The 24,276-nt window shown below is 39.7% G+C and overlaps 1 protein-coding gene across 1 annotated transcript in view; it reads right to left on the bottom strand.

The window, feature by feature from the left end:
• pcdh17 (protocadherin 17) overlaps positions 1–20,310 on the bottom strand; it is a 57,886-nt gene extending 37,576 nt beyond the window's left edge. Inside the window, exon 1 of the mRNA XM_053318069.1 lies at positions 17,815–20,310. Within this exon, the coding sequence (XP_053174044.1) occupies positions 17,815–20,310 (2,496 nt within the window). The remainder of the gene's footprint in view (positions 1–17,814) is intronic.
• Positions 20,311–24,276: the final 3,966 nt, after the last annotated feature.

The raw sequence follows: 24,276 nt of genomic DNA, 5'->3' as shown, positions 1-24,276 counted from the left end.
AGAAGATGTTGTGAACACCTGATTATGCATGAAAAAAAAATACTGTCATATACCGTGAAACCGTGATATATATTTTTGGTCATACCGCCCAGCACTATGTAGGCATAATATATATACCAATAATATGTAATTAATAGGATTTTACAATGTGTGCCTTGTGGTAAAGGAGAAAGAAGTTGATGTGTGGAAAAAGAATGCTGCCACTACACTTTTATCTAATTACTTTGTCTTCCACCAAAAAATGAACTTGCATCTTTACTCCATATTTCTTTTGAAAATTGTCTCGCAAAACAGCATATTGTAAAACAGGTAAAAAGTGTAACTTGTGCACCAATACTTCCAGCAAATTATTTTTGAAGTATGTTTACTAAAGTATAACAAACTAAAATGAAATATGAGCTCTGTAGAAGAAAAATGGTTTGTGAAATAGTCCAATACTGGCTGCAATTCTATAACATCAGCACCATTCAAACACAATTGTGTGTGTTCTTATATAATTCTAATGTGGCCCTGTGAGCTGCACTGTAGAAGACGGTACAAAATAGTAGTTAAACTGGCATCTCCCAGGTGTGAACAAGTGCAACTGTATATACAGTATGACACAAGGCTGAAATCGAGCATGCATGCTCAGCAAACGTCAAGATAAACTTATAACTTGACCTTATAAATAAAAAAGCTGAAGACTCCATTTTTGTGCAGAGAATTGCCACTAAGGGAGCATTCACACCTTGCCTGTTGGGTTATTCATCTGAACCACACAGATTATAGTCCCCTCAGTTCTGCTAGTTTGGGCTGGAGATCTTACAGTAAAGCTGTAAGATCTGTTTTTTACATTTTGACTTGTGGACCATGAGCCAGTGTTTAGTGTTTTACTGTTTTCAAAAATAATAAAAGAAGTAAAAGAAATATACGTTTTGTTTCCCTAGCTTTACTGAAAATATACTGATTCCTGACCACGAAACTATAGCATGTATTCATCTGTAGAGTTACATCACTCATTACCAGAAAATGTTGAGATGTAGAATGCATCATCTCGCATTGTTTGGTATCTAAGTGGTATAAAGTCCAGTTACAGTCCAGACCACAGCACACGTTAAATGAAGCCTTGTAGCAGGGTTTTTTTTGTGGAATGGTCTCATACTGTGAGTCACTTGAATTAACAACTGTATATGTTGATTTTTCCTTTTTAACACCGTTTTTCACAGCTACTGTAAGAGTCACACAAATGAGTAAGCTGTTGTTTGAAATGAGGTGATGTAAATCCTAATTGGGCAATAATGATCTCTTTTTCTGGAAGGATTTTAAGTAGAGAAGACCAAAGACTATACATTATGTGACATCACTTGACAACTCATGAAATAATACTATGATAATATTTTGTGAAACATTACAAAACAGTCTTTTCTAGACTATTAAACAAACTGAGAATGAAACAAAAGTGTATTTATTCAGTGCATTGCTAAAAGCCTTCTGCTTAATGTATGGATATGTGACACTGAATGTGGTGCTCCAAGGAATATTTCAAAAATGTCTGCAACAGAAAGGAAATACCTTCCCATGCCTCAGTGAAGCATGAGAAAGTATGAAATTAGTGCCAGTGTAACAATAACATATGACTGGAGACTGCATCAGAATATATCGATTATTTGTCCCAGCCCTAGTGATCAGTCAGTTAAAGTATCCCTCTTGCTGACAGTCTCTCCTATCTTCCCCGTCTTTAATTGTCCTGAACTCCACTTCAGTCCCACAAATCTAACATGACTCAAGCTGAATAAAGTCGCCCACATCTGCAGGTGTTCAATTTACCACTGCAATGAAATATTATGGTGTGGTGTTTTTTATAGAACTACTGTTGGGTAACTGTATCATGAAGTTGCTGGTGACTCAGGCAGCTCTAATCCAACTCAATAGTCTCATCCTGTTAATCATGGTTTGCCATCATTTATAATATAACTGCAACCTTTTTATTTCTTTATTGTTCTGTTGAGTTCAGGTTCATTTGGTGTGTATAAGGCTTTTCTTTATTCATTAAATGAGGTTAAGTATTGCTTTGCAGGCTTTTTTATATAATTGAATAAACAACATGACCTCTTTCCTTATATATTCACTGCTTACCAGCAAAGACACAATATTCGTAATTAATATGCAACCACTCATATTGATTGCCTATTAGTTTGGTTGACCATACTGTGCCATTAGAGGTGCCTATTAGGAGTCCAGTGGTAATGCATCAAGTTGTGTTTAGTGGCAAGGCTCCGTTTTATCGTCCTCAATCTCTACTTAATGGTGAGAAAACTGCTTGCAAATGAAAGAGTTGACTTGTTATTCTAACCACACACTGAAATCATCCATAGGTGAAGAGCAAAGAGGGAAAACAGAAAAGAAGGGGGCAGAAGGGCTGAGGTGGCCATGCTTGCCTTTCTTCATCAAGAAAGACGATACAAAACACAGCTTCAAAGCTGATTACCTTCAACCTGCACGGTTACTGCTACTTTATTATTCCTTTTGAGGAAGAGCCATAGCAAGCATAGATGTAATTTTCTTTTCTGTCTACAAATGAATACTTTGGACACATTTCTGAAGGAGCTCCCCTGTGTACAAGCAGGATAGCAGCGTTTGCCTTTAAGAGTAATGTCTATGAAAGAGTCCATCATCGTCCTCTTTTTTTTTTTGGTTTCTAAGAGCTGCTTTTGTAAAGCACCTTCATTGTTTGTAATAATATCTGTCAATCCATTCTAGGGACTAAATTACTTTTAAAAGAACATGAAATGAAAACTCTAAGGGATAAACAGTGCCACGAGTCTGAGAGATGGTCAACAAAGTGCTGTTAAACTCTATTCTTATGACCATCATTATCATCTTGACAATCAACTCACGTAGAAAATAATAAAATGCAAACCTCCTAAGAGAGTGTGTAATTGAACTTGAACTTGTTCTTTTCTTTCTCTCTCTCCCTCTCTTTCTCCCACTTGCACATACAAAATATTACAGGTAGCCTATTTTATGATGCATGGAAAATCAAATGATGGGCTAAACTAAATCCTGCATAAACAAAATGGCTCAGACGGATCGTCTTAATAAGCATATAGTAATACTGAATAATCTGTTTACCAGAAATTACAAAAAAAAAAATCATTTTTTGTTTTTTAAACTCCTATGCATGTAATTGATTTATTAATGGGTTGATTAATCTATTATTGAATGAATCATCCTTATCTAACTGAGAGGACAACATTACCCATAAACTGCTGTGATGTTGACCAGCATCCCCTCGGGTAAACATTACAATAAGCTGCCACATCCAAAACACAAAAGTGAGGCTCCACACCATGGCGATCTGTCAAAATGTTTTTCTCCTAAAGAAAATGAATAAAACCAATTTGACTGTGACCTATTTTACAATTGACCCATAGTTTGAAATGAATACAAGATGAGTGTTTTGGTCAAGAAATCTACACCTTTGTAACAGAATAAGGCTAACTGTTTTCAAATTGTTATGAAGTTATTGCTCAATATCTACAACCAGATGGAGAGAACATGCACATTATCTACTGATAATATATCACAATAAATAAATAATACATTGTTGACACCCAGTAGTTATATAAACAATGGGGATGTGATTGCAGTAGCCTCATAAGCTTCATCTTACCTACCTATGTCACTACTGTGAATACATACAAGTACAATGTCTATAATCTGATTCATGCCATGATTTTATCTTAACATGTTTTTTATTAAAAAAGCACAGAGAAAACATTATTGAGTGTCTGCTCACCAGCTGCTGTTACATTTGTCTTTAGGCAAGCTGAGTGTAAGGATCACTAAAATACCATGTGATTGGGATTTTCAACCAGCAAAATTAATTCATATTTCATAAGGGTGGCATTGGCAAAATTCCTATAACAAGCTTCAAACTAAATTCAAATTGAGTGAATTCATATCACTGACCCCGAGGTTCTGAAACTGAGAGAGAAGTCTCCCATGATTCTCTCCTAGCAGACGGTGAATTGGTGTGTGCATACGTAAGGGTGTGTATGTGTGTGTGTGTTTGGGTGTGGTCCCAGTGAAGGCATACACTCGTTAGTTAGTAAGTTATTTAGTGAAGCAAATAAACTGAGCTGGCTTTTACGATGACACTCAAAAAAAGCCATATTACAACAACCTGGCATACCATTCATTTTCACCAGCTCTATGGTGGAACACAACACACATGCATATTTAATGACCTAAATATACATGAATAAACTTGCAAACCGCAAACCATTATTATGAGGTGTAGTTGTACTTCTGTGCAGCGCAATATAATGAGGCAGTCTGCGCAAGTGTTCACCAGACCAAGAAGTCATTAAAATAGGATGTGGACCTGGATGTGCAAAACTTCTTTCTATATCACAGTCCACAAGACAAACACAGTCTGAGTATAACAGGTCATCCTATTTAAAAAAAAAAGAAAGATAATAAGTAAGAAGTACTCCTCATTATAATTCTACTCATAATAGAATAACATGCTGTATTGGAATGATATTATACCATATTATTATTATTCCTACCAGCATTATCGATCATTAACACAACACTGACAACAACTCAGCGGCAAATACAGTCTCTGCTGCCATCTCGGAAGCCAGCTCACAGCTTTTCTGCTCTGAAGAGGAGGGGCAACATAAGACAGTGTGTTTGTACTCCGATCAACACATCTGTGGCAGTTTAGCCCCAGGAGTAAATGATAAATGTAGCTTTTGGCATAGATATTTATTCCAACACACAGAAACCCTTAGCGTAGCAATTTGCCAGCTCTCCTAAAATAGCAATGCTGTTTTCCCTCACTACTTGAGACATTTTTTGTGGACACATTTAACCAGCTGGTCTGAGTGGGAACCAGTCTTATGATTATTGATAAAGGAAAATATGCTAACTTTGGGAAAAGTAAAAGAGGAGTGTGAGACTTAGGGCTTTACTTGTCGTTCAATTATTTATATGCCTTTGAATGAAAGAAAGCCTTAAAAAAAAGGCATGGGTTGCAGTGAGCGATCTTGGTGTGAGAGCTACTAATCATTCAGTACTTGCTCATCAATAGTTACAACAGCTTTGCCGTTAACTGAAGACTTGAGTCAGCACTGACCTTGCTTCACCCTCATTAATCCAAAGCCAACTCAGCCCAAAAATCCAAAGCTGTTACAGAAGCAACAGACCTATCAAATTCTACATGCATGAATGAACGTAACCATACATAAGAACAAATGGGTACAGGTGCATGCGTACTGCACAAGAAGCCCATAAATACAAATTCACAGTTGATACAAAGTTAAAAAAATCTGGTTTTATATTTTAAACATATGTATTTTATTGTGGTACATTTTTATCAAAAAATTGACCCATTGGTTGTTCGACTGATGGCAGTGTCAGCTCATGGTTTAATCTAAAATGCACTGACAAAGTCAAAATAATTAATTACTTAATAATTTAGTCATTTCATTTCAGTAAAATATGCATTTATAATGCAACATTGAGTATACATTAAAAAAAAACATATTCTGTTAGATCTATAATATGTTTCCACTTTAGAGGAAATACAAACAATTAAAAAATAAACATGGATTTATATAACAAGAACGGTTTTGGAATAATATATAAGTGAGCATGATCGGCATTTACAGTAAATCAGCATTCAACTTTAAATCCTTCATAAAGTGAGTGTTTAAAGCCTTGCAATCTAAAAATGAAACAATGTCAACCTGTTTTAAGGCTGCTAAAAGCACACGTTTAAAATACCTTTAAACTGATATCATTAAGCCCTCTTCTCTAGTGTTTGTATCAAATTTGACTGAACAAAGAAGCATTTTATGGTTTGGTGTTGAAACAATCCATGCACAAAATGCGTTCTACTTTGCAGGTTAACAAGACAGAAGCTAAGAGCTCATGAACAAAAACATGAAAGAACAAAATTATTCCGTTTCAATTGATGGCGGAAGAGCCGTTCCAGGATGAAAGGATTTTAGATATTTCCCCAAAGCCCAGAACAGAGGCCAGGCGCAGATATAAACACACAGAAACACAGAAAGCAAGCATGCATATGTCTAATGTACAAGTGCTCATACATGCATGTATTTTCATACACCTGGGTTCTTCCTCCCCTCTCTCTCTCTCTCTCTCTCTCTCTCTCTCTCCACACATATATAAATATATATACACGCACATGCACACACACACACACACACAATAGAACAGCAGATGGACTATCTCGTGTTTCACTTCAAGGTGACCTATCTACTGTATGTATCTGGTCAGTCAGGATGAGAATTCCAAGCAAAGGAGAGGAAAGACAGGCGGGATACTGTTCACCTGGGCAAAAACTGACAGAAAAGGCTTTAGCATAATACTCTGTTGTCAATGTGTTGGAGGGCAGTTCCTCTCAGTCTCTTTTAAGTCTGTCTATGGTGCATTAAGAATCTGTCAGACCAGCTTTAGCATTAATCAGCTAGCCCACAGAAGAAACAATCACACATAATCTCAAGCTCTAAACCCTGCTGACCTTCTCTTGAAATGCACAGATAAACTCCCCTTCAAACCTCAGTCATTTAAAGACACACACAGGCCCAGGCTCCGTGCCTGGTAATTTCTTACACCCCGCTATCCCTCCCCTGTTGTCTATCTGATTGGTTCCTCCCACAGCAGCACCCATGTCTCTCCACCTGGGAGTACATCGACTCAGCATGTCAACATGACCTCAAAGAGGACACAATTCAGGCAATGTGTGTGGGGGCCGTTTTGCCCCATCAATCTGGGGAGACTAGAGTAGGGGAGAGTAGAGTAGGGGAGAGTAGAGTAGGGGAGAGTGGAGGAGAGTGGAGGAGAGGAGAGGAGAGGAGAGGAGAGGAGAGGAGAGGAGAGGAGAGGAGAAAAGATGAGTGGAAAGAGATGAGGAGATGAGGATAAAGTAAAGAGAGAGGAGAAGGGCAGAATACACAAGTTCCATTCATCATCTCCGCAGTGTTGAGAGTGTATAAATAGCAAGATCTGCTCAGAGTTATCATTGAGCCAATGGTTCCATCGTGGTACTTCATTTATTAAGACTGTGTGCAGATCAATACGGCAGACATATACACTCTGTACTGTTGACAAGATAATCTCATCATTATGAATTTGGCTTGGGTCGTCAGTAACATGAGCAATTGCAACGCTTATCTGAGATGACAAGAGCATAGAGAAAGAAAGGGAGCCTGAAAAAGAAGGGAGTCAGAGTAAGCACGTGAAAGGAAAAGAAAAGGAAAGCAGGCACTAGTTCTTTTTTTGCTTTTTTTTTTAACCAAACAATGCTCAGAGTGATAGATAATGAAATATAGTATTTCAGTACCAAACACAACAAAAATCAATAAGAAACAGAGCAAACCAGCAATTGATCTGAATGTTAAAGGCCCCGAAAAGATTTCTCTCTAAGACATAAAACCAGTGAGGGGCCAATTGATCAGTGTAGTACAATAGAAAAAGATGCGACGGGCCAAATATACCATTTTGAATGCCATTAGCACTTGCCATCACCACTGCTACCCTGAAGAGCAGGCACAGTCAAACGTTTGACGACAAATCTTATGTGCCCACCACTTAGTGGGCCTTTTGTTTAGGCAATAACATCTGAGAGTGCCGACTCATTCGCCTCTGTTGCCACAAACACATAACAGCCACTGACAAACACAGTGGTTGTCAATTCGCTTCAGACACACACAGGGCTTTAGACATGGGAGTCAGATTTCAAACTGTGCTACAAATATAGGCGGGAACAGAGGAGACGGTGGGATCTCTCCCATTCGGACCTTCTCAGGCACACAAAACAAAGCAAATAGTAGTTTCAGTATTGGACTGTAATTGACTCAAGTGGTTGTATGAGGGAAAAGACGTTTGTTTTGACATGTAGTTAGGTGAAATTACAGCAAATGAGATGGTATTCATGGTATATCCCTCCAATCAATTAATCACATTACTGATGAAGCTGAAGAAGTGCTCAACTGTGGAAGAGAAGGACAAGGAGAGGGATAAATCATTTCTCTTATACTAATGAGATAGAAGGTGAGAACAGATTCACATAACTCATTCTTTGAGCTGCGTGTTGTTTCTACAGCACGTGCCTAAGGGCACAGTGAAGGAAGATGTGGCAGGAATAAAAGCTCTCTCAGGTTGGACCAGTGCCAAGACACAGCAGAGCGAGTTCCACTTTGTTTGACTTTGAAAGTGTTTGATTTACAGCAAGGAGACCGAGCTGCCAGCAGTTCAAAGAATACATCACCATGCCATGTATGCCGATGTAGCCTTCTGTGTGCTGTGCATCTCTGTGCACATTACTGTGAGGTCACTCCTAGCTATACAGATCTATTGCTGCATCTCCAGCACCCTGCTGCTGAAAACGTTAAGTCTAAAGACCCCAAGAGGGATCTAAAGGCCCTCAGGGGGCAGGCGGCCCCGACAAGGAAGCCCATTCCAATCTGGGAGAACCAGCGAGACTGGTGCTTCAGAGCACAGCTGGCGATAGCACAGGTGCATGTGCATGTACACACACACATATAGACACACAGCAGCTGAATCGTAGATTCCTCCATTGTGAGGTTATGTTTTGTTCCCTTGTTTTTTTGACCTCCGTAGATGTTAGGTTGGTTCTTTATGCCTGAGCTGTTTGACCACAATGACCACATCACCAAGGTAAATGCCTAAAAATCAGCTGGGGGCTATTTTTTTGGTCACATTTTTCTTTTTCATCTATCAAATAGAATGTATTGTATTGTACTTTTATTAAAAAGAAAATAGTAAAAGGATTGTCGAGTACAAAACAACCAGATATATCTAGTGTAGGAGTGCACTTGCAGTGCAACAAAAATATGGGCAACTCAGAGTATCAACAGGGTCGGGAAAACAAGACACACTGTCACACAAGAAAACATCCACAACAAATAGAAATGACTGGCATCACAAGCAACAGCAGAATAGAAAAGTAATTACTAAGTCTCATCAGTCTTGATCTGAAACTACTTAAAATGTCAATCTGCCTCTGGAAGGTAAACCTAGCTAAACAACCGCACTAGCTACTTAACAAAATGACATGACAAAAAGACATGATATTTTCAATCTCCAGTGTTAGTGTATAAGGCAGAGTTCTGATGATCCAATTCCCTTCTACCACACACACACACACACACAGATGCACGCATGCATGCACACACATATAACACACAATAATTCAGGAATGAATGCTCACAGACTACCCACAGTCTTATTATCATGCCCATGTCATCTCCAATAGTCTGCTTCCTATTGAATCACGCAAATTGGTTTAATGTGTCCGGCCAATCTGGGTATCACGGTGGTCAACTTGTGTTCTCATATCCTGTCTCTTTCTCTGGACTTGCAAAACACAAAATGTTCTTTGTTCCCTTGCACTGCCAGGTCGGTAGGTCTGTTAAAATAATTAAATTACACAGCACAGATAAGACTTTGTCTCCACATTAATGCACAGCAGCTGGCTGAAAGAATTACAAGACCAATATATATGATAAATATCCATGGAGAATGTGTCATTTTAGCATTTCATTTTTTTATAATCTTCAGTTGATCCAACCATCTATCTACCCATTTGTTTCTCTCTAGTTTGACTCTACAGGAGTTTCTTATAAGTTTCAGGTGAAATGTATCTGGTGGTGGGCATAGTCAGGGGCCTACATTTATCATTATTATTACATTAATTATTTAACAGGGTTACTTGGATTTTTGAGAACTTCTCCCTTCCACATTTTTTCTTTGTATTTGTAATATGCATCTGAAAATGAACCATAACCTTGTAAATATTTTACTTTTTTTATTTTCAGAGTAATTTCTTTCCTGGAACTAGTGGCCAAAAACATGTTTAGCAATTAAAAATTAAGAATAATGATCTAAAAATGATAATTCCATGTAATATCACAAATAAAATCACACTTCCAATATCTGTCAAAATAATTGCAGTTAGACTTTTTTTTCAAAATTGGTTTTACTCCCAGAAAGAGTAGATCAATCTAAACTATAAAGGGTGTACATAGTTCATATCCACTGCAAAATGCCTTGATAATGCCCATTCATTTACATCCAGGAATGGAAAAAAACTAGACCACCTGAACATACCAGTTTCTCAGGGGGGCCCTTGTATTTTATTATTATCTGAGTCTTGGCTGAAGAAGACAATCAATATCTCTGATGGATCCCTGAATGGTTTTAATTTATATTAGATAGACAGATCTGGAAGAGGAGATATATGTAAAATCCCAGTTCTCGGTCATATGTGGTAACAATCTCAAAATGCTTTGAATTTTTTGCTTTAAAAATCAACATAGTGTCTCTGATTCAATTACTGTACTGGGTGTGTATTGATCCCCATCTGCAAATCCAAACACCATAGACAAACTGGCTCATCTAATTTCTCAATTCTGTAACTCAGAGCTGCTAATTCTGGGTGACCTTAACTTCAACTGGCTGACAACTTCATCTGACCATTTGAAAGATGTGTGCAATAACGTCAATGTCACACAATTAATCACTGATCCTACAAGGCCAAATCCAAAAGATCACACAAAACCAACACTAATAGACTTAATCCTTTCCGATAGAGATGACAAAATTACTACTTCTGGTGTATTTGACCTGGGTATCAGCTATCACTGTCCGATAGAGTCAGAAACACAAAACTGGAAAGAACACTATTGGTAGTAGTCAATAAAATAAATATTGTAATGAACAAGTCTTTTTATCATCTTTTTTAACCTGTTTTATCCTAGATGTCAAACCAGCTATTGGCCACTTTCTCTCCATCACCAATAAACATGCACCAAAAAACACAGAATAAAAAAAAAAAAAAACATTCTAAGCCCTGGGTTCTCCTTTGACTTATCTGCTCTTTTTAAGGAAAGGAATGAAGCCCGGTCACTAGCCAGGCATACAGGGAACCAAAACTCCTGGACGTCATTCAGGAAACAAATGTAGAGTTGCAGTTAGGGCTGCCAAGTCAGCATACTATCTGGATTTAATTATTAACTCATACTCAGACCCAGCAAAATTCTGGAAAACAGTCAAAAAACAACAACAAAGCCTCCACTCTTCTTCCTCCAAATCTCAGGTTTCATGGTTGTTTTGGGCCAGGACTGAGTAATGTCTGCTCAGCTTTTAATAATCACCTTGTTGCTAGTGCCCACTTATCTGAGGACAGACTTAAAGGGGCACCTTTCAAAATACATATGTGCATACGGCCGGCCCGAAGTTTCAGTTTTCTATTCAACCTTTCCCTATTGATCATGTTCTGGAAGCACTGCAAGTCATTACATCGTTGGTGAGAATAATTTGGACCCACTCCTTTTACGACTGTCTGCACCTAACATGTCACATATTTTCAACCTCTCCATCTCCTCAGGCATAGGTTTTGAAATCAGCTCAAGTGGTTCCTATGCACAAAGGTGGAGATGAGATAGCAACAATCCTAATACTCATCGTCCAATATCAAAATAGTCCTGTCTCTAGTGAGTAGTGAGTAGTCAGATGAAATCATTCCTTTCAGAATCCTCTGTCCTAAATTCACATCAATCTGGTTTTAGATTTAATCATAGCACCACCTTAGCTGTCACACTTGTATTAAATGATCTCATCACTGGATTAGATAACAAAAAATATTATGCTGCTATATTCATAGACTTAGACAAAGCATTTGACACAGTTGACCATTCTCTATTTATAGATAGATTATTCACCACTGGCTTTGAAAGGGATGCTTGCAAAAAAAAATCATTGTGTGAGGTTGGGGGTAATCTGGATTATCGCCTTTTACTAAGGGCGTGCCACAGGAATCCATTCTGGGCCCTGTCCCATTCTCCATTTATATCTATGGAATTGCATCTTCCCTATATGACTGCCAAACCCATCTATACATGGACAATACTATTTTATACTGTAATGGTGACTCTGTTCAATTAGCCATCGAGAGACTGCAACTTTCCTTCCATGCACTGCACGTCATTAATCTCAGACTGATAGTTAATGCAAATAAAATGAAATTAGATTTTTTTCAAGATCCAAAAATGGCTATAGCAATCTATATATCTCTGTTATCAATGGTTCAATCTTCGAAAGGGTCACAGAATACAAATACTTTTGGATCTGGACTGACGACAAATTCACATTCAATCACCATATCTAGAACCTTGCTGGTAATTTATTTTTTAAACTGGCATTTCTTTAATAAATCCAACTTCCCTCCAATCAATCAACTATTTTATCAGTCTTAGATTATGAGGATGGAATTCACAGAATGCTGCTGCCTTCACACTTAGGCCTTTAGACTCAGTTTATCACACAGACCATAGATTTATTACCGGTGATGGCTACAATACTCAACACTGTATCGTATATGATAAGGTTGACTGGCCTTCTCTGACTGATAGATGCAATAATCACTGGTATCTGTATATCTATAAAGCCATGACCGGAAAATTACCTTCATACATCACATCTCTGTTGACTCTGGTCCATTTCTACCCCCCTCCAGTGACTATCTCACTCTTCAGGTACCTCGTGCCAGGACTGAACTCAGAAAGACTGCTTTTAGTGTTAGTGCAGCAAACTCATAGAACCTCTTGCAATGGGACCTAAAATTGAATACTCTTATACCTCTTGGACACTTCAGGAATATGATTAGTATCCATTCACTGCCCGCCTTGTAATCTCTGCACCATTGTAAATTAGGGTACCCAACATGGTTTTCCGAGATTCTTAAATAAAAGCTGAAAAATGAAAAATATCAGTCTGCTTATAAGTAACTTTTGTTTCCAACTTACACTATCTATTGCTCTCCTCTTCCCTGCTTGTTCACAAATATTTAGCCTCAGATGTTTATCGTGACATCTTCCGCTTTCCTCTGATTTGTTAAACGTTATGATTTATTAATGAGGGAGGATGCAAATATAGATGCTGTTTTGAGCTGTGCGTTACACTGATACTGCTGCATCAGCATCTGCACTAATACATCTGTACTGAAACAACTACTTCTGGAAACTCCACAGCTATAAATACCAGTAGTAGCACCTAATAAGGGAAACATGCATTCAAATCATTTAAATGTTTTGGTTAGAAATAACATAATTTACTGTTGTTCCCTAGAGCGACATTCTGTGGTCTGACTACACTTCCTTTCAGTTGTATCTATCATATGAGCTTGGGGAAGATGAAGAAAAATAAGAATGTCTATTAATAATTCATAATTTCAGTGTGCAGTGTTATGTACAGTAGCAGCAGGTTTATTTGTGGAAATATGAAGATACACCCCAAGGCTAGCTAACCTTTTTTTTTCATGTCCTGGCAAGCTCAAATAAAACAAATCTGGCCTAGTGGCCCTAAAGAGCTCAATTGGGGGGCAAGAGTACACAAATTACAAATGGCTTCTTGAACTGTATCTTATTCCTATAAATGACTGTTTGTGCATCTAGTTGCTGAGCTGCTCAATCCTGTCTGCAAGCAGGCTTTACACTACATACAGGTTTACCAAACTCATTCCATAGAAAGCTCCAAAGGAAAGCAGTTATCTAAAGATGAAGAGAAAGGGAGAGAAATGAAATAAAGAGTGCTTTTCTATTCATTGCCTCAGTGGCCACTGAAGTGTGGGAGCAATTTCAATACAATATACAGCAGAGGCTTTGATAAGACTTTGAATCCTTAAAAACAGCCAAACCCCAGTTACATGTGCATCCGTGTGTTTGTGCGAGTGAGTGGTTGTGTGTTTGTGTTTCTTGGAGGAAGGGTGTTAGGGTTCGGACAAATGCAAGATTGTCACGCTCATAAAAGAGAGGGACTCTGTCACGGAGCCTGTCAGCTAAAGGCTTAAATCACATGCCTGGAATACACAATGACTTTACACCCACCCACCCACACACACACACATACACACACACACAATCTCCCTAAATTATGCAGAATAAGACCATTCCTGGAAGCATCCATTTTCAACATCTGCTCAAGCTACATTGTTGGCATGCATATGCTCACCCTAAACAGATCAAAGGAGTGAAAATTGTATCTCCTATATTGTATACACACTGCTGATCACAGTCACACGTCTTAACTGTTTTTTCAGCATTCTTTAAATGTGCGTTTCAGAAGGGATTGGTTTATTATAAAATATTAAAAGAGATTTCTGCCTACCTTTTTAATTAACAGTATATGCAATAAAACTGGAGACATTTTTTAAATATCAAGGATTGAAATGTCTGCCATTCAAACCAGTTATGAGAAAATACTGTCAGGCAGGCAATTCCAGAAAAATATTCTATGCTCCACGTGTTTGTGTTACATTCATGTCTGACATTTTTCATTAGAGTCAGCATACTAGGGTCCTTTTCTCCTTGACATTCATCTTAATGCCACCATACTCACGGCAGAATACCGCCACCTAAAGGCAGCTTTAATAGCCTTTAGGTTTCCCATAGCCCGATCTATCTCCACGCTTCATTTTTTTGCAAGCACTGGAGAATGATCTGGCTGTGCCCATTATGCTTCTGCTATAAGGGGAAAAACATTCTGGCTTGTTGGTATTTCATTAAATCAATCACAGTCTTCTTGGGCAGCGCTAAATCACAGAATTCAGAGAAAAAAAATTGTGTCGGGGGAACTTGTTTTGGTGAAACATGTGCATGTAGGGAAGAGAGACCTGGCATTAAAATGGCTAAATCCATGCAAAAGAAATGCCACATAAAAAAGTAAGAGATGAATGTCAACTATGTGATACTTCCTGATCATCTGTGCCGTATAGGTGAAGACTGCCTATACCTCCTGAAGGAGATCACTGGATTTGTTAAAAGCACAGACGATATAATAATTGTACGTAACGCTTGTAGAAAGTTATTTAAACCAATGTCACAGAACCCTATGTGAAATGAAATTAATCAGTACACTGGTCAAGACAATGTCACTGGTGCATGCTGCTGCCAGAGTTAAAAGGTCTGCTTAATCAACTCCAACCGATGATGGCCATGTCAGAAAACAGATCAATTTTCCAACCATTTTACAATTTTGCAACCATTCACTGAAAGAACAAAGCAGGCCTGCCTTATAGTACAATCCAATTATTCAACAAAACTTGACATTTTGTGTGTAGATTGCTAAAAGTGAGATTGTTATTTTTGTGTTTCGTGGCAACAAGGCTTTTGAAAATGGTAACATGTAGATAGTAGAATGGGAGGAAAGTTCTGACTGAAATAGTCAGTCAATGGCTGCTCTTTGCCTCTACCACCTGCACCACATCAACATGGATGGTCTCCGACTGACACAAGATTATGTTTAATTAGAGGTTCATGGTGAATTAAATAACATTTAAAACTTATCTAAACAAATCAATATGATAAATCATGGGCCACTTAAAAGTAATGATATAGGAGTCTTTAATGAGTGGTAACAAGGCAGACAGCTTCTCAAAAAAGTAGCTAAGAGCTAAACATATGAATCAGTCAGTGGGCCACAGCTTGGCACAGCTGCTGAAGCTAAACATAATGTGGGACAAAATCTGAAAACGCATTTTCAAGACAGAGTGGGCGCAGGCTCACTCTCGCTTCACTGAAATCCCTTCTTCCTGAGCATTGAGGAATTTTGCAGCAGATTGGTTTTAACCTTGATTCCACACTAAGTAATTCCCTTCAACGCCTTAAGCGGAATTAGGCATCATTACGTATCCTCCATCTCCTTATCCCAGGAATTCTCTTTACAAATGAAATGAAGCTCTCCACTGGGCCCGGTGCTGGCACGGTGGTGACAATGATAAGGCCAGCAGAGCCCTGCTGATATGTTCATATTATTCCTTTCTCCCAGCTAGAGACCAAGCCCAGCTTGTCTGCCAGTGCACCACTATAAAACATCATTAGAGGCCAGCAGCAGTGTGGAGACTGAGACTGGGAGTTGCAGGCTACTACAGTAGCCCTACTAGGTGCAGATGAAGATAGCGGCACTAAGGTGCCCTTGTGAAACTGACTGAGCAGGCGATATGCTCTCCTGCTTTATCCATCTCCTTATTTATTTTTCCTATTTAGATTCTCCCACCCTGACAACTGTAGTGACAGATGGGCTGAGAGGCCTTGGGATCGATGGAAGGGGAATTCTGTCTTTGTTTCCTGACATTTTTCCCATAGCCACTCTCCTCTGACTCAGGTTACTTACTGTCCACACGAAGGGAGAGAGGACGCAGAAAGCAAGGAGGAGGGAGGAAAGTGATACGCTTCTGTACAGCTTCTGAAGAAACTTAATGCCTCAGGCCATCTCCCTCTACACAGGTTTCTGTTGAATAATACAATAGAGCACCCTGCACGCCTGATGCTTCTAGGGTACCCTTTGTAAACAAGACACTAAGGAATGTGTTGTTGCTTCTCTTACTTGTTTTTCCATTGACAGTCTGAAGGGGGAAAGGAAGAGAAAAGGAAGTGCACAAAATGGGTGTGCAACAGCCTTACACAGTCTAATTCATCATCACTACATTAGTAGAGAAACAGCCTGCAGAATGGACCAGCAATTATTCTGTCCCTCTTATTAGGAAGCTTTAACGGTCTTTGTGCTGACCCTTGCCCTATGCAGCTGGCTCATAATAGAAGCAAGGCTGAGACTGAGAGTGGGAACAACAGACAGTGGCCTTCCTCCCTGGTGGGAACACGTCACATGTGATCACAATCATCTTCACATCCACGTCCAGCTCAAATAGTGGGGATAGGATAGACAGCAGAGAGCCTAATCAAGAGACCAACAGTTACAGTCTAAGAGGATGTAACTGAAAAGAAGGGCATTCTCCACTTCATTCTCCAATTGTACCAAATAGTATAAGGCCATAAGGCAAAATCAAATAATAATAAAATTCACTGTGGACCCTTAATTATTTCTGTTAAATTACATTTCAGTAGTAACATAACATTGTTATGTCTTAACAACAGGAAAACATCAGAAAGAGGGTTTGATTGGCTACAACTGCCCATTATCCCCAGTATTACATACCACTGTCTTAAGGAGGCCTTAATCCTTGTCTGACACGACAGACTTTTAATGGGCTTAAGGCCAAAGACACAGAAAAGATATCACGTTAGAGGCTTATACACCCAAGTACTCCACACAAAGACGTATAAAGTAGCCGTGAAAATAAGTACAATCTGCTAATCTCTAGGAATTAAAATCACTAGAATTAACCACAAAAATCATCACAGCTGTGCAATGTGATGGTCTGACTTTATAGGGTAAACACGCCTCTGTCATTGTCTGGAGTAAGTTTACTTTTGTGGTATGACATTATAGTTTTTATAATTATATATATGTATATTATATTTTTTTACAACTACAAAATCCAGTTACAAGATTATGTGAACGTGTGATCATTTGATAGATTACATACATACCTGCTTAAAATTTAGCCACAAGCTAAACAATTGATTCCACAGAAATCAAACATCAGTCATTGAGTGATAAATAAAACAATTAACATAAAAACTGATTTCAAAAGCCTGCTGTGACATATTTCAAACACAAATGATTTGTGTTGATGTCACTGGGTCTGTTCTAAGAGGGAAGCAGAATGACTGTTTAATCCTTCTAATGCTCACTCCTCCCTCCCTCCCTTCTTTTCTCTCTGTGCTCCTGGGCCTCTCTGCCTCTTTCTGTCCTTGTCTTTTCTTCTTTCATTTTACAAAACAAGGGAAAAACTAAGATATAAGAAATGGGTGCTTTCTGAAGGTTGTGACGTGGAAACGGTGGCACAACAGTGAAGGAGAGGAGTGCAATTTCTCTTACCTGTATGATGGACATGCGGTTAGTAGGGGTGTCTGTAGTGCTGGTGACTGGGCCTGTGAAGCTGGTGTGGCATCCCACGTGGCCTTGGGGCACGCTGAGGTTATTGGCAGTGGGCTTGAGGTACATGACCTCTGACCTTGGTGAGCTGAGTGGCAGGCGTGTCTGGTAGTCAAAGTACATGGGAGAGGTGGCCAAGGAAGGACTGCTTACCACATTCATTACATTCATGGCATCCCGCTCCTCCACCTCGCTCTGCACCAGCATGATGTCGTTCTTGTTAATCTTCTTCTTCTTGCCTTTCCCCAGCTGAGGGTGCGAGTATTCTGCAATGCGACAATTGTAGGTACGGATCTCCTTATTTTCCCGCTTGCACTTGATTGCTATAGTCACCATGGCAGCCAAAAGCATGATGGATATTATGCTGAGAGTTACAATGAGAGGCAGGGACATGTCCCAGTTCTGATTGTCGTCCACATGTAGCAGTCCATCGACAGTATGTCCATTGGAGGCCTTGACAATAAGCCTGGCGGCAGCAGTGAGTGTTGGCTTCCCATGGTCCGACACTCGTATGATCAGCTCCACAATTGGGCTGACATTGTCCCAGAATGGGTGAGCTGTTCGCACCTCCCCAGTCACTGGATCAATCTCAAAAAGATGCTCCTCATTGCCATCTGAGATCTCATAGGTGAGCCTCCCACTTTCGCCATAATCATTATCCACTGCCCTCACTGTGGTGACAATGTAACCAACACCAACATTACGCGGAACATGGATTTCAGCAGTGTCATTTTGGAGCAGGGGCAGCACTATGACAGGGATGTTGTCATTGACATCCAGAACACTGATGCGCACAGTAGCGTTGCTCTCCAGATGTGGAGATCCAGCATCTTTAGCAAGAACCTTGAAGTCAAAATATTTTATTTGCTCATAGTTGAAGGATCTAACTGCATATATAGCTCCATTGGCCGCATTCACATTAACATAGGTGTTGACATCACCCCCACTCACATTAGAGTTGATTATACTGTAGTACACAGTGCCATTCTGTCCGAGGTCTGGATCATGGGCCAGAACTGAACCTAAGTACTCCCCTGGGATGTTGTTCTCATGTATCTGAAGAAGGTAAACGGACTTGGTAAAGCGAGGAACGTTGTCATTCTCATCCAGAATCTTTACAGTGAAGGATTTAGTGGAGTTTAGAGGGGGAATGCCATTGTCTTTGGCCACAATGGTGACATTATACTCATCCTGCGCCTCTCTGTCCAAGGGCCTGTCTGTCACCACTGTGTAGAAGTTATCATAGTTTTCCTCAAGTTTAAACGGGACATTACCCAGCACTCTGCACTGAAGCTGCCCATTCCTGCCTGAGTCCTTGTCTGTGACACGGACCAGAGCAATCACAGTGCCTGGAGGTGCTGCCTCGCTGATGGCTCCCTGTCTCACAGACACAAAGCCTATAGACGGCCAGTTATCATTCCTGTCAAGCACTTTAACAGTGACTTTACAATGGCCTGGGATTGGATTGGGACCTAGATCCTTTGCCTGAACGTCAATCTCTATAACTGGGCTCTCTTCATAGTCAATTTCCCCCTGAATCTTTATGACCCCTGTTCTGGAATCTATGGAGAAGAGCTCCCGGATTCTCTCTGGGGCATAGCCACTAAAAGAATAGACTACTTGTCCATTGTTGCCCTCATCAGGATCAGTGGCATTTAAATCGATCAGGACTTTGCCAGGAGGTGAATTTTCTGGAATTTCGACAACGTATGAGGGCTGATCAAACACGGGACTGTTATCATTGGAATCGATAACTTTAACATTTATCTGCATGGTACCTGACCTAGGATATTCCCCACCATCAGTAGCTGACAAAATAAGAGTGTGATGGCTTCTTTCTTCTCTGTCTAATGGTCGTTGAATAACTAATTCAGGGAATTTAGTCCCGTCCCCACGGGATTTTACCTCCAAGGAAAAGAGATTGTAGTCGTCGCGTGTTATTTGATACGTTTTCAGGCCATTTTCCCCTGCATCTGGGTCATGCGCGCTGGTCAGGGGAAACCGTGTCCCTGGCACTGCGTTTTCAGAAATGTCAATATCAATCTGATCTGAGGGGAAGATGGGTGAGTTGTCGTTAATGTCCTGAATATCTATTTTGATCATGCAGATCTCCTTGTCATTGGCAAACACCTCCATGGAGAGCTGGCACTTGGGGTTTCTCTTACACAATGTTTCCCTGTCAATGCGCTGCTTTGTGTACAGCAGTCCACTCTGTGGGTCCACGTCGATAAGATGCGGGGCTGAGTTCTCCAACACCCTGAAGTTGGCTTTCTTACCCTGTCCTCCCTGCCCAGTCTGTTCCAGTCCAAGTCTGGCATCTTTGGCAATGTTCCCAATCACTGTCCCTGGACCCTGTTCCTCCGGGACAGAGTAATTCAAGTTTTTTAATGTCAGGGCTTGAGCCCATAAGAGGAGGAAAAAGAAAATAGAAAGATACATCCCCACTCTGTAAAAGCTGCTACAATCTGTGTTGTGTTTTTACACTTCCTTTGACCTGTTGATATTTTGTTCAAATTTGGTATTTCTATTATTCGGGATCAAATACAGAGTTCTGTTCATCATGTGAGGCCTTGGCATTTGTCTTTGTCGATTGTCTTTGCTCTGTCTCTTCCTCTGTCTCTTCCAGCAATCTGTGGCGCTGAACACCTAATTTATATTCAGCTGAGCGCCCAGACTCATCTGAGCAATAATCGCGATCCACTCTCCAAACAGAATAGTCATTGTACGTGTTCACTCATACCACCTAAGAAGAAAAACAGATATATATATATATTTGTTATAAAGTATACATGTCAATTAGTCACCCAAATAAAAACATACTAAGCTAGACTAGCCATTCTGCCAGTAAGAAATCAGATCCACCCCTGAGCCAAAAATGAAACAGGGCTCATGCGTAATTCATCTCTACAATTATGGGGGAAGCTTGTCAATTAGTTAACCTTGGGAAGACACTCGGTGCAGCCCTGATACATAGGGAAATAATGATTCCCCGTGTAGCTGATTTACTACATGTATTATAATAAACACACATATTCAGAATGTAGTTTTTCATGTGTCTTTAATGGTAAATCCCCGACCTGAGCCGAGCATAATAATGGCCCATTCACACATTATGAGAATTCTGACTGAAACTGTATTAGGGCAACTTTAATAATATGGTGACACTGCATGCGTTCAACTGAAGATGGCCTATTGTGGCGGCTATTTGAATAAGTGTGTATAAAATGAGCCTCTTACACGCATTAACAAATCCGCATAATCCGGATATTTAAAATGAGCCTTATAAAAATTCAGAAATGAGCTGCCAACATCTCAGCACAGCCGTGTAATTCTTTCCACTGATTTCTCTCTCCATCTCTCTCTCTCTCTCTCTCTGCGAGATTCAATGGTCCTTGGTAGAAGCTGTTGCATCCGCATGCATATGGGTGATTGTGGAATAAGTAACAGTGATTATAAATGGGTAACAGGCTTCTAATGGGAAATATGCAGATAGACGAGACCTAATGTAAAAGACAAGACGCAAACTTACCGGAATAAACTGTAAACTGTAATAGTCCAAAAATGTATAAAACAGTAAAAATCCAAACAGTCAGTTCCAGCAGGGTTCAAGGAGAGTTTCATCCCCTAACTACTTCGCCCGTATCCTCTCTCCTATCTCTGTGTAGGGAAAAAGCCACAAGTCTCCGATGCACACGCAGGCTACAGTGCAGCGCAGTGGAAATAAAAAAAAAAGTGCTCCAGAAAAGTATGACTGTAATGTCAATGAGCTGAAGTCCTCTCCGCTGTCTGATTAGGATGCAGCGGCTCGCCTTCTGCCTGCAGTGAGTCACCGTTCTTCAGGAAGGGAAAACTGTTCAGAGAAATAGTCTGCAAAGAGAGAAAAAAAAATCCAGATGTGTAACAAGGTAGGTCCAAAGTGGATATTGTAAAAAGGGTGATCAGTGTTTTTCTTTCAGTCCGACACAGTGCTGAGTGACTGATTCCCGTAGTGGCATTTTGTCCTTGCCCGCCGTCCACACTGGGAGACAGCTGCTGTGGAGGTGCTCAGCAACAACGCCGCAGTCAGGCACAAGTCTCTGTGTAGCTGTCAGGAAACGGGTGGATTCTTGTATATATATACACACAGCCGTTGTTAAGTATTTTCTGCACGTAAAACAGCCCTGACTACATAGAGCGCTTCCTCTCACTGACTGAACTCCGGACACCGCATGGTGCATTAAACATTGTCGCTACTCCTCTGGCAGCCAATGAATTTGAAGAGGTGGGAAGAGAAGGAGGGATTCAAAAGCCGCGTTGGGTACAGACTACAAATGATTGGTGGCTCTTAGTTCACCGGTGGCGCATCTGTTTTTTTTCAAACACCACACTTCATTGTTGTGTACAATAAAGGAAACGCTTGACAGGAGACGCGCAGGAGCCAATTCTAGTGGTTGGAAATTTCGGTTAAGGCGTTAATCAAAAAAGGCAAAAAGCTGTGGAGTCAGTTTACATGAATTAATTTGAATGCACTTGTGACCAGGGTTCTCCACCTTTCACTCTGAGATTCAAAACAGAGACAAAGCCTAGCCTATATTAAATGGTTTTCTTTTTTAATTACTTAAAATGTGTATTTTGGGACTGTGACTGATTTGATTGCGTGTCTTTATTTAAGTACCACATATTACCTTATATGTCCGTTTCATTCTCATTTTCAGTGTTTTTGGCTTATTTGACATTTTAATCTACTTTAGGGACTTATGTTTGAACTTTTAAACATTCAGTATCTATCCTGCATTAGATTGTGCAGTTCTGTTGTTTCACTTGAGAGACAGCAATAATTGCATTAACATTTTTTGTGTGTAATTAAAAGTGCTTAATACCTGAAAAATTACATGATAGGAAATTTTGTGAGATTTGGAGTTCATGATTGCAGCAGGTAATTGAAGTGAGATACCCTGCCTTGTCTTTTTTCAGTATAACATGTTCACGGTCATATTTTTTTTTAAAAATGCAGTTTCATTTGGCTTCCCTTCAGCTGATGAATGAACAGAAAGTATCAACAGCAACCATCTGTTGAAAAGTTCTTTTCCAGCACTGAAAGTGAAGGGAAACACATTGAACAGGTTGCCAGTCCATGAAGAATAACAAAAAACTAAACATGCAAACAAAAATAAAATCCATCATTGCTGTGAATTACACGTTATGCTTTTTGGCACTTGCTGAAACACCTGATAATGTTTGTCTTTAGAGGACGTTCTCCTTTTAGTTATCTCATGATTTGACTGTTACTTTGTTATTTATGCCAGTTTAACCATGTCCTTCATTTGATATTGCAATTTCAACATGTCAGCTTTGTTCGGTTTAATCTTGTAGTCCAGCCATGTATAAACATGGGTCTCAACCTCTTTGACTTTCCCACTGACCTTTCTATCTGACAGGAGCGAATGACAAGAGTGTCAGAATCATTGGCGACTGAAGCTCATTATTAAACAGCAGGTTTGATGTACTAATGTCAAGATGTTGATAAGTGATGAAGGTAAATGTCACATCACTGTCTCTATCTGCATAGTTTGTGTGTGTGGTCTGTTGGCTGTGTGTGTCTGTTCCAACCTAATGCATGTTATGTTCACTGTGTGTATCTTCCTCTGAAGTCCTTTGCAGGTCATGTAGGTGTTTCCAGAATTGTAGAATGAAACACAAAATTAGCACAAGGGTAGCAATAGGATTTCTATGATAAGCTGCACATCTGAAAAATAATTAGGAAACAATTCAATCAATCCATTGTTCCAACCACAGGTTTTTATTTGTCGAAAAAACATGTTTGTTGTCTTTCCACTCCTACCACAATGTTACACACTGAGCTTAAACAATGCCTGGAAAATCACCTGCCTTGATGAAATGTCACCGTGCCGCCAGAGATAAACCCAGCCATTAGCAGCTTTCTTCATTAGCCCAATTAAATGGCCCTCAGGAAATGCACTGACAGAAAGCGTATTTGGAACGGGCTGATGGTGAACAGCTGCATTAAAACACTATTTTGTGAATTAAATTTCAATTTAATGGCAATGGCCTTTGTTCAGGTGGTAATGAGAGAGAGAAGGCTTCTTCCTGCCTACACTATTTAACCCATTTTTGAATTTGCTTTTGCTTCTCTTTCTTACACTCTGATTTCACTTCTTCTTCCCTTAAGCAATGAAAAAATATGTTAACTCTTCCACCAAAAAGAAATTTAAGCCATGAAGATTGACTGCACTGAGTCTGAGTGTGAGCAGTTTCTCTGCTACCTCTGTCAGAAGAAAATCTCAGCTGACTTTTACATATGGAGAGTTTTTTTTCCAGCAGCAAATTGTCACCTCTTTTACCACTGCTCTCTACTTCCCTGTTGTTTGTCTCCCACATACATTTTTTCCACGTTGCCATCTGAAT

Source organism: Scomber japonicus, chromosome 1 (assembly GCF_027409825.1).
Source record: "Scomber japonicus isolate fScoJap1 chromosome 1, fScoJap1.pri, whole genome shotgun sequence".
Taxonomy (NCBI): Eukaryota; Metazoa; Chordata; class Actinopteri; order Scombriformes; family Scombridae; genus Scomber; species Scomber japonicus.
The sequence above is the reverse complement of the archived record's forward strand: the minus strand, read 5'-3'. Positions and strand labels throughout refer to the sequence as shown.